Source organism: Gymnoscopelus braueri (genome assembly GCF_963280865.1).
Source record: "Gymnoscopelus braueri genome assembly, chromosome: 3".
Taxonomy (NCBI): domain Eukaryota; kingdom Metazoa; phylum Chordata; class Actinopteri; order Myctophiformes; family Myctophidae; genus Gymnoscopelus; species Gymnoscopelus braueri.
Window position 1 is genome coordinate 37,843,967 of NC_137612.1, and position 12,069 is coordinate 37,856,035.

The 12,069-nt window shown below is 37.2% G+C and overlaps 1 protein-coding gene across 1 annotated transcript in view; it reads right to left on the reverse strand.

Annotated features, from left to right (window-relative positions):
* Nucleotides 1-12,069, reverse strand: part of LOC308082886 (coiled-coil domain-containing protein 30) — a 34,613-nt gene that overhangs the window by 8,932 nt on the left and 13,612 nt on the right. Inside the window, exons 2-9 of the mRNA XM_080424961.1 lie at nt 6,152-6,331; nt 5,542-5,662; nt 3,504-3,718; nt 2,872-2,967; nt 1,474-1,633; nt 1,116-1,187; nt 770-885; nt 194-316 (exon numbers count right to left, since the gene is read on the reverse strand). Coding sequence (XP_080281087.1) covers nt 194-316; nt 770-885; nt 1,116-1,187; nt 1,474-1,633; nt 2,872-2,967; nt 3,504-3,718; nt 5,542-5,662; nt 6,152-6,331 — 1,083 coding nt within the window. The remainder of the gene's footprint in view (nt 1-193; nt 317-769; nt 886-1,115; nt 1,188-1,473; nt 1,634-2,871; nt 2,968-3,503; nt 3,719-5,541; nt 5,663-6,151; nt 6,332-12,069) is intronic.

The following is a 12,069-nucleotide window of genomic DNA, read 5'->3' on the forward strand; positions in this document are numbered from 1 at the left end:
TAGGGCAACCACACTAAATAGGGATCAATCAATTATTTTATCAACTCATCGATTATCTCTTTTTATAATCAATTAAATCGATTAGTTCGATTAACTGTTGCACCCCTAAGTTATAGATATAGTTACAGTGTTTGGTGTGGACGGCCCCTTATGTAGGTTTATATTGTTGGTTCAAGTGTACGGTGACACCTACTTTAGCCAGTTCATTGGCCTGGTCAGCCTGGGTCTGTACCGTCAGGAGCTGCTGCTGATGAGCCTGCTGCTGCTCATGTAGGATGCCTTCGATTCGACTTACCTCCTTCTGCAGCGATACCGCCTGAGTGAAGAAAAATCTATCAATCAATATATTTCAGTCAGGACAACTCACATTATTAGTACAATAATATGTCAAATAGCATCTGCTATTTTCAAAAGGTTTTGTGAAATGGGAAATTCTGCATATAGTACTTTAAGTGTAATTTGGTGCCAATATTTTTGTACTTTTATTTTAGTAAAATTTTGCATACAGGACTTTTACTTGTAATTTCTACATTGTGTTATTGCTGCTTTTACTTAAAGGCATAGTGTGCCACTTTGCCCTGTGTTTACATAACAAATGAACAAGTATGTTTTTACCAATCATTTCCCTCTATACCTGCAGTTATCAGCTACTGGAGTAGTGTGGTAGCATTTACCTGCAGAAACTGATGAACTGTCAAGTAAGTGCATTACAAGGATGCAAAGATGCATCCTTATAAGTGGACACATGCTCCCCCTGCTGGTCACCTACCGTCTCTTGACAGGACCTCTTCTCTGCATCGAGGGCTCGTACCCTGGTCCTCAGGGCTCTAATCTCCTGGTCTAGGCGCTCATTTAACTCTTTGGCTTTTCGTAGTTCCACCATGTCTTCAGGAACACAGAAGGGTAACATTACAAATGCTGTCAATGTGTGTATACGTGTGTGTGTGTGTGTGTGTGTGTGTGTGTGTGTGTGTGTGTGTGTGTGTGTGTGTGTGTGTGTGAGTGTGAGTGTGAGTGTGTGTGAGTGTGAGTGTGAGTGTGTGTGTGTGTGTGTGTGTGTGTGTGTGTGTGTGTGTGTTGTTTTAGTCCCACTGAGACCAAAGGGAAAACCATACCATGTTTCTTCAGTTTTTCCACTTCTTGTCTGAGCTTCTCTACCTCCTGCTCGGCTCCCTGCAACTCAGGCTCTGAAAACATGTGTGCAGGATGATATTTCAGACAGCTTATACCAGTTTTTGCTCTATGTTACCTACTTTATATAGTCACTATTCTGAAACATTTGGAATATACAGTATTTTATTGCATTGTGTTTATGTACTATATGCAGTATGTGTGTGTGTGTGTGTGTGTGTGTGTGTGTGTGTGTGTGTGTCTGTATGTGTGTCTGTATGTGTGCATACATTGTTGTTACCAAAGCGGTTATAAAGCTGCAGAACCAGATCTACAGTAGATCTACTACTGTACATCTCTCACCGTAAGCTCTCTGAGTCAAGTGGGCAGATTCTAGCTCATCAGTCAAACGGCGGATCTCTTTGTGGGCCATGGCTAGTCGACGGGATCCCTCCTCTAGATCCCTCTCCAGACGGACACACTCCTGATCCAAACTGACTCCAGACCGCTGCATGGCCTCTGCCTGAAGACAGCAACACACACCAAATGAATCAGGATGGAGAGACAGTCAGTCAGGTCATAGTGATCACTATGGTCTGAAGGATAACTGTGAGTTGAATTGCATATTGTTCAGAGGGTGAATAAGCCCAACTGCCAAGCATGCAGGGTTGGATTCTCTGTGGGGGATGGGGGATCTATACTTCTTTATTTATGTTATTATGTCATTTATTAAGAATACACTCTTATTTACAACTGAGGCCTGGCAAAAGGCAAGGCCTATTAAGGGCAAGGGGGCTAAAAGAAACCAACAACCAGGTTAAAACAATAAAAACAACACAATAAAAACACATTGTACTGCAGAGTCGAATAGACAACAATAAGGGATAACAGTCTGAGGGACAGCAGTATTTGTCTTTATGAATGAATGAAAGCATCCAGTTTGAATGTTTTTTGTCGGTTATTCCAGTCTCTGGCTGCAGCTGACTGAGGGGACAACAAACTTTGCGCAGAGGTTGTTTTTGGGACCTTCAGCAGAATCAAATGGGGTGAGCGGGTGTTGTATGCAAAAGATGAGGTGTGCAACAGCTCACACAGATAGCGGGGAATTGATATCCCACTTCTGGTCAGAAATAATCAAATACATGCATTTCTTTCTGGGAAATGTAGTCTGTCTGATATGTTTGACATTCATGTTTGATGAAAACATTAAGTTAACTACATTAACCCTGGCATCCCTATTTTTTGGCAAATTTGTTTTTTAAAAAAAAGAACAGACGTAATTCAACAATAACGAAAATAGCAAATCTACAAGCTCACAGCAGTTTGTAGATTGGCTATTTTTGCAATTTGTCATAATGAAGAATAGGGTCCAAGTGGTTGAGAAAATCCAACCCTGCATGCAAGTGTACATGTACTGATAAATGCTGTAACAAGGCACCTCATAAATGCCCCAGGAGGCTAAGAATTCCATTTACAGGGGCTGTTAATAGTTGTTAAAGACAGAGAAACACAGCAGAGGAGACGGTGGACATGCTGCTGAATAGAACACATGCAAAGAGGACCTCACATTCATGCTTTAATAGGTTCTGGACAGAAAGGAATGCCAGTAAATGCGTCTGTAAAACCTACTGTATACCTTCACAAATAAAGGCTTTACGCTCTCTGACATTCTCAGTGAAACTTTTGTTTCAGTGCCACTTTCATTCAGTTTGCTAGTCTTGTGGGGCATGCAGTAAGGTTACCCTTCATCAATGGACATACTGGAATGAAGGTGGTTTTGCTCTGAGCAGCTTTGTGCAGTCCGAAGAGTCTCTTCCATGGGCTCTGGCCACGCTGTGGTGCCACCTTGTGGGGAGACTGTGGGATAGGTTTTAATCACAAAGTTAGACAGTGGTGGTTCTCAAGTCCAGTCCAGACTTAGATTACAGGTTTCTATCAGGTGGTACATTGCAGTCATCTGTCCCAAATCTAAATGTTTCCCTGTTCAGATGGGTGCAAAGAGAAGCAGCAGTACATGGAGAAGGTGGTCTCTCCAAGATAGAAATTTACAAATGAAGACTCATCTGCAGATATGTCATGCTCAGCTTGTTCATAGGAATCTTACTGTCCTGAGGCTCTTAAAAATAAAGAAATAACATCAAACACTAGAAAAAGACACATCTCTACCTGACTTGGCAATTATACAGAATGCAGGAAGTTCAAATTTTAGCAAAATAACATAATGTCTGAAATTATTTTCAGTAGCTGCACTCCAACCGGAAGAGCTATGACCAGCACTTCCAAGTTAACAAACATACAATATTATAATATTGCTAAAAGTAACTAAAATAAAACCATGTTATGGTAGCACAGGGGGCTGGCAGAGGGCTCAGGGCTCAGGGAGTTCCACTTACCTGGCCTACATGCTCTTTAAGGGCTTTGGCCTCGGCCTCCAGCTGCTTAACTGATGGATTGTCTCCATGACCCTTGGGTCTGTCACTTTCCCTCCTGTCTAACAGGGAGGCTCTCTCCACAAGCAGGTAAGCTACCTGTTCACTGGGGCTGCAATGGATGATCTCTGCCAGACCCTGCTGGTACAGCATCTCAGCCACCTCACTTATCTGGGCATCTGGGAGAGTAGTGAAGACAAGTAGTATGTACTTTAGGTAAATGATGTATTAGCGAGTATAAAGTAACTCATCCTCTATGCTGGAGAATTGCCTAGAGTTTGGAATAGCAGGGAAGAGATCAGAGAATTGTCAGTTAAATCCTACCTGGGGAAATCTATGGTGTGTATTCGTATACAGTTTATGTGTGTGAGGATGTTGAAGTACTGTTCTCACCAATGGCTTGTTGATAGTTCACACACAAATTGAAGGTCTTGATACAAGGACGGGCTAGTGAGTATGTGACAACCAATATGACTGGCTATGCGTCACAAGGTGGGAACATTGGAAACCCTGAAGTTCCCTGGACCCCACTTTGAGAACCACTGACTTATGTTTTACGTTTGATATCTGCTAAGAGATGTCTCTTACTTGCTCAAGATACTGTGATATTCTGCCTAATTTGTATTACTTTTTTGAATTTATGTACATTTGATATTGTTGTCCTGTTATCTGACTTTGTCCTTGTTTTTTTTTTTCCTTCTCTAATTTGTACTATATTTTATAATTGAAAATCGTTGGAGCTTGTGCGGAAAATAACTTCATCCATTTCACCTGTAAGGTGAAGGAAGCTAGCGCTGAAGAAATTAAAGACAGATATATTCCTGGTATGTACTGTATAGATGGATTTGTCAGCTGTGACTGTCAGCCAAATGTTTGCGTGTCATGTTTGCGTGTCAATACAAAGTGTACTTTATTACTGTGTCTGTTGTTGTATGGTTTGTTACTGTATTTATTTTGTATTGTGCACTTATCTTTTACTCTTTTACTTTTTGCTGCTGTGACTCTTGTATTTCCCCCCCTGGGGGATTAATAAAGTGTTAAAGTATTATCCCAGCGTACATAGTTAACTGAATTACTATGTCATTTTTGTGATTACAAAAATGTTATTTAGCGAAAAATTGCAGATCTACAAGCTCACTACATGTCACATTGCATCAACAATTTTTTGGTGAACTGGGACATTACATGCATAATACTGTACTTTAAGTGTAATTTGATGCCAATACTTTTACTGAAGTAAAATCTTGCATAAAGGACTTTTACTTGTAACTCGTTACATATATAATATAATAATATTTTTTAACCAATCATTTCCCTCTATACCAGCAGTTATGACTAAAAGTTGTTTATGTGGAAATTTGATCTGGGACCCCAAAACAGACGTTATTGTACAGTGTGTTGTCACCTTAAGACAGCCGCTATTGTACAATATTCCCATGATTTACATTAATAGTGTTTCTAAATGCTGAAGTTAAGCTGACCTTTATTTTGAGTTCAGATGGTATAAGAATGTTGAAAAAAGAAGCCTGGATTGAGGCAAACCCCTAATTGTCATATAAAAGTTATATCTAGGACTCTCAGGGATTTCACATAATTTAAACTAATGTGTGTAATGGGTGTATTTATTTTATTTTATCTCCTAAAGATATACTGTGTTGTAAATGGGGTATTTAGCACACACTCTTATACAGAACAACTTGCTCTGTGCACAAAGTGCCAAGTGGAGTAAACACCATGAATGCTGGCCAACCTTCAACTGTGAGTGTAATTAGATTGCTCAGAAAACAATGTGCTACAAAGTAACCGGGTAGCAGCCTAGCAAGTAGACTTCAAACCTCTAAATGACACTTATTCACATATTTGGCATCTATGAACAAGCTGTAACAAGCTGTAATAATAATAAAGTTGGATTCTGATTCTAATAAGTCATTGTTATTCTCTGGAGCTATGTTTTGGTGCTTTATACTATAGCCTTATAGCCTTATAGCTAACGTTGACCCACCTTGCAGGAACATGAGGCGATGTAGCTGTAACCTCAGCTGGTCATTTTCATCTTGTATCTCCTGAGCCAGCACATCCTTTTCTGCTGTGTACGTACGGATTTGCTCCAGGGACTTACGCACCTGAAAGACACAGGCAACCTGTCAACCCAGGCCATGGGCACGCACGCACGCACGCACGCACGCACGCACGCACGCACGCACGCACGCACGCACGCACGCACGCACGCACGCACGCACGCACGCACGCACGCACGCACGCACGCACGGTGGCTTGCTACTCGCTCACTCTCCTCATGCCTCCCTCATGTACCAGAGAACTGCAGAGAGGATCACCACTGTTTGATTCTGTTGTACAAGTGCCACGGTGGAATTACTGTGGTTCTATGCCTGGGCCCCACCATGGAATCACTTGAACCCTAGAATTCGTATTCTGGGTATTTCATAAAAGGTAAACATTCTGCGAAAATAGCAGATAATAAGCTCGCAACGTGTTGCAACACGATGCGTTTCTGAGGTTGTAGATCAGCTATTTCCAGCAAAGAGATTTGGTGTAAAGGGAAAAAAAGTAGTGTACAGAGGAAAGACCCCTGGGGAATCAGGCTCACTTACCTCAGTCATCTCTACAACGTGTTGTGAGTGCTGTGAGTCCAGATCACGACTCACAGTGACCAGCTGACCCTCTCTGTGCTGGAGGGTATGCCACAGGAAGCACATCTGACCCCTCAAAGGGGTGCTAGGAGCAAGCCCCCTCTCCTGGAGCCAGCTAGCAACCTGGTCCAGCTCATCCTCCTCCAAGGCATTGCAGAGACAAGGGACACAGACACACATAGCAGCATTAGTATTGATTGGTGGAGGCAGAGTAGGTTACATTTGGTTTTATTCTTTGTATCGCAGTCAGTATCTGAAAAAGTTGAATTATGTAACCTGTCATACCGTTTTGATAGGGGGAGAGATACAGTTTTACATCAGAAACGGTTTCCAATACAGCAGGTACATTTATGTGGGCTAGTTATTTCATTTGGACAAATTGACAGACCCCGGGTTGGATAATCGACGTATGGGGCAATTAGATCAGAGATGTGCGCCGAGTTTTAAACTGGGAAAACTTGTCTCGGAAGAGCAGCGTAGGGCCAGGAGGGCTGCCAACCCTCCTGGATCCTGCAGGAGTCTCCTTGATTTCGACCACATCTGCTTCTGGACTCCTGGATTGTCATTTCTCCTTGATTTGGTATCAAACTTCCAAAATTCACCAGAACACAGGAAATTACATCTACTATATGTTAAAAAGTTTCTGGGGGAGGACAACCAGACACCCCGCTTGGGGGGAGTGGTTAGTGCATGCAATCATGCAGAGATATTCACTTTTAAGTAATGAATGCTTCTTAAAGGTGGATCTTACATTGCTTCAGTCATAATATCAATTTCTAAAGGCCTACTTTTTGCATTTTAATGGATGAAATTGTACCCATCATTTTCCAATGCTAGTAAAGCAGGCAAGCCTGATAAAAGGCACAAAATTCACCAGAACACAGGAAATCACATCTACTCTGTTAAAAAGTATCGGGGGAGGACCCCAGACCCCAGCTTGGGCAGTCCCCCCTCCCCAAAGAAAAGCCCTGCATACAGTGACTGGGGGTGGGGGGGGGGGTGTGTGTGTGTGTGTGTGTGGACACACGAGTAAATGTATTCAGCAACACCAAGCGAGCGGCGTCAACAAATAAAGGGAAACGTGACAAAAGCTACAGCTGTGTGTGTGGGGTGACTCTGAGCTTTTGCACTGCTGTGCTGTGTATGGATAACGTTCTTCTATCCTGCTTAAACACTCTCACTGCTGCCATTGTCTGTAGCTGGTCTTAAAACCTAAAGCAACATCGTGGTGAAGCAGCTTTTCCACAGTCTGGCTGCTCTCTGGTAAACAACTGCTCATCAACTCTTTCTACACTGCAGCCAACTGGGACTAATGTGGACTGCGGTCACGCTGGCCGCACTTCAGAGAGAGACGGTCGCACTAGCCGTGCTTCAAAAATTGCTGCGCAACTACGTGGCCTTTTACGGTTAGGCGAACTGATGGTGCGTTCAATGAAATCGTAAATCCCAACCACTTCAATATATACATGTAAAAATGTAATAAAACTCTATCTAAAAAAATCTAAAAACATTGTTTGTGTCTAATGTTCTCGTCTGTGATTATTACCAAAATGTTTTACTGCACAAATTATTAATAATAAAATATTGAAATATAACAGTTCAATGTAATTTTTGGGAAAATCTAAAAACAAAGTTATCAACCAGCAACTAAATGTTATTGTGCCAATGTGTGTCCTTTACAATATGTGATTATTACCAATATATTTTACGGTACCGATTAATAATAATAAATTATTGAAATATTACAGAATCCCATCCATTTACATGTAATCTTTCGAAACATCATTAAAAATTATAGTTATCATTCAACAACTATATATTAATGTGCCCAAGTGTCTCCTGCACACCAGGGATGATTATCGATATGTTTTACAGCAGCAATTATTAATAATAAATTATGGAAATATTACAGAATCCCATCCATTTCAATGTTATTTTTCGAAAAATCATAAAAAAATCAAAAAACATAGTTATCACCCAAGGACTAAATATGAATGTGCCCAAGTGTCTCCTGCACACCAGGGATCATTATAAATATGTTTTACAGCAGCAATTATTATTAATAAAGTATTGAAATATTACAGAATCCCATCCATTTCAAGGAATCTTTCGAAAAATCATAAAAAATTCTAAAAACATAGTTATCACCCAAGGACTAAATAGTAATGTGCCCCATAGTCTCCTGCACACCAGGGATGATTATCAATATGTTTTACAGCAGCAATTATTAATAATAAATTATTGAAATATTACAGAATCCCATCCATTTCAATGTTATCTTTCAAAAAAAAATAAAAAATTCAAAAAACATAGTTATCACCCAAGGACTAAATATTAATGTGCCCCATGGTCTCTTGCACACCAGGGATCATTATCAATATGTTTTACAGCAGCAATTATTAATAATAAAGTATTGAAATATTACAGAATCCCATCCATTTCCATGTTATCTTTCAAAAAATTATAAAAAAAATCAAAAAACATAGTTATCACCCAAGGACTAAATAGTTTTATTTCCCATGGTCTCATGCACACCAGGGATGATTATCAATATGTTTTACAGCAGCAATTATTAATAATAAATTATTGAAATATTACAGAATCCCATCCATTTAAATGTTATCTTTCAAAAAATCATAAAAAAATCAAAAAACATAGTTATCACCCAAGGACTAAATAGTTTTATTTCCCATGGTCTCCTGCACACCAGGGATGATTATCAATATGTTTTACAGCAGCAATTATTAATAATAAATTATTGAAATATTACAGAATCCCATCCATTTCAATGTTATCTTTCAAAAAATCATAAAAAAATCTAATAATATAGTTATCACCCAAGGACTAAATAGATTTATTTCCCATGGTCTCCTGCACACCAGGGATGATTATCAATATGTTTTACAGCAGCAATTATTAATAATAAATTATTGAAATATTACAGAATCCCATCCATTTCAATGTTATCTTTCAAAAAATATTAAAAAATTCAAAAAACATAGTTATCACCCAAGGACTAAATATTAATGTGCCCCATGGTCTCTTGCACACCAGGGATCATTATCAATATGTTTTACAGCAGCAATTATTAATAATAAATTATTGAAATATTACAGAATCCCATCCATTTCCATGTTATCTTTCAAAAAATCATAAAAAATTCAAAAAACATAGTTATCACCCAAGGACTAAATAGTTTTATTTCCCTTGGTCTCCTGCACACCAGGGATGATTATCAATATGTTTTACAGCAGCAATTATTAATAATAAATTATTGAAATATTACAGAATCCCATCCATTTCAATGTTATCTTTCAAAAAATCATAAAAAATTCAAAAAACATAGTTATCACCCAAGGACTAAATAGTTTTATTTCCCTTGGTCTCCTGCACACCAGGGATGATTATCAATATGTTTTACAGCAGCAATTATTAATAATAAATTATTGAAATATTACAGAATCCCATCCATTTCAATGTTATCTTTCAAAAAAATCATAAAAAAATCTAATAACATAGTTATCACCCAAGGACTAAATAGATTTATTTCCCATGGTCTCCTGCACACCAGGGATGATTATCAATATGTTTTACAGCAGCAATTATTAATAATAAATGATTGAAATATTACAGAATCCCATCCATTTCAATGTTATCTTTCAAAAAATATTAAAAAATTCAAAAAACATAGTTATCACCCAAGGACTAAATATTAATGTGCCCCATGGTCTCTTGCACACCAGGGATCATTATCAATATGTTTTACAGCAGCAATTATTAATAATAAATTATTGAAATATTACAGAATCCCCTCCATTTCAATGTTATCTTTCAAAAAATCATAAAAAATTCAAAAAACATAGTTATCACCCAAGGACTAAATAGTTTTATTTCCCTTGGTGTCCTGCACACCAGGGATGATTATCAATATGTTTTACAGCAGCAATTATTAATAATAAATTATTGAAATATTACAGAATCCCATCCATTTCAATGTTATCTTTCAAAAAATCATAAAAAAATCTAATAACATAGTTATCACCCAAGGACTAAATAGATTTATTTCCCATGGTCTCCTGCACACCAGGGATGATTATCAATATGTTTTACAGCAGCAATTATTAATAATAAATGATTGAAATATTACAGAATCCCATCCATTTCAATGTTATCTTTCAAAAAATATTAAAAAATTCAAAAAACATAGTTATCACCCAAGGACTAAATATTAATGTGCCCCATGGTCTCTTGCACACCAGGGATGATTATCAATATGTTTTACAGCAGCAATTATTAATAATAAATTATTGAAATATTACAGAATCCCATCCATTTCAATGTTATCTTTCAAAAAAATCATAAAAAAATCTAATAACATAGTTATCACCCAAGGACTAAATAGATTTATTTCCCATGGTCTCCTGCACACCAGGGATGATTATCAATATGTTTTACAGCAGCAATTATTAATAATAAATGATTGAAATATTACAGAATCCCATCCATTTCAATGTTATCTTTCAAAAAATATTAAAAAATTCAAAAAACATAGTTATCACCCAAGGACTAAATATTAATGTGCCCCATGGTCTCTTGCACACCAGGGATCATTATCAATATGTTTTACAGCAGCAATTATTAATAATAAATTATTGAAATATTACAGAATCCCCTCCATTTCAATGTTATCTTTCAAAAAATCATAAAAAATTCAAAAAACATAGTTATCACCCAAGGACTAAATAGTTTTATTTCCCTTGGTGTCCTGCACACCAGGGATGATTATCAATATGTTTTACAGCAGCAATTATTAATAATAAATTATTGAAATATTACAGAATCCCATCCATTTCCATGTTATCTTTCAAAAAATCATAAAAAAATCAAATAACATAGTTATCACCCAAGGACTAAATAGATTTATTTCCCATGGTCTCCTGCACACCAGGGATGATTATCAATATGTTTTACAGCAGCAATTATTAATAATAAATTATTGAAATATTACAGAATCCCATCCATTTCAATGTTATCTTTCAAAAAATATTAAAAAATTCAAAAAACATAGTTATCACCCAAGGACTAAATATTAATGTGCCCCATGGTCTCTTGCACACCAGGGATCATTATCAATATGTTTTACAGCAGCAATTATTAATAATAAATTATTGAAATATTACAGAATCCCATCCATTTCAATGTTATCTTTCAAAAAATATTAAAAAATTCAAAAAACATAGTTATCACCCAAGGACTAAATATTAATGTGCCCCATGGTCTCTTGCACACCAGGGATCATTATCAATATGTTTTACAGCAGCAATTATTAATAATAAATTATTGAAATATTACAGAATCCCCTCCATTTCAATGTTATCTTTCAAAAAATCATAAAAAATTCAAAAAACATAGTTATCACCCAAGGACTAAATAGTTTTATTTCCCTTGGTGTCCTGCACACCAGGGATGATTATCAATATGTTTTACAGCAGCAATTATTAATAATAAATTATTGAAATATTACAGAATCCCATCCATTTCAATGTTATCTTTCAAAAAATCATAAAAAAATCTAATAACATAGTTATCACCCAAGGACTAAATAGATTTATTTCCCATGGTCTCCTGCACACCAGGGATGATTATCAATATGTTTTACAGCAGCAATTATTAATAATAAATGATTGAAATACTACAGAATCCCATCCATTTCAATGTTATCTTTCAAAAAATATTAAAAAATTCAAAAAACATAGTTATCACCCAAGGACTAAATATTAATGTGCCCCATGGTCTCTTGCACACCAGGGATGATTATCAATATGTTTTACAGCAGCAATTATTAATAATAAATTATTGAAATATTACAGAATCCCATC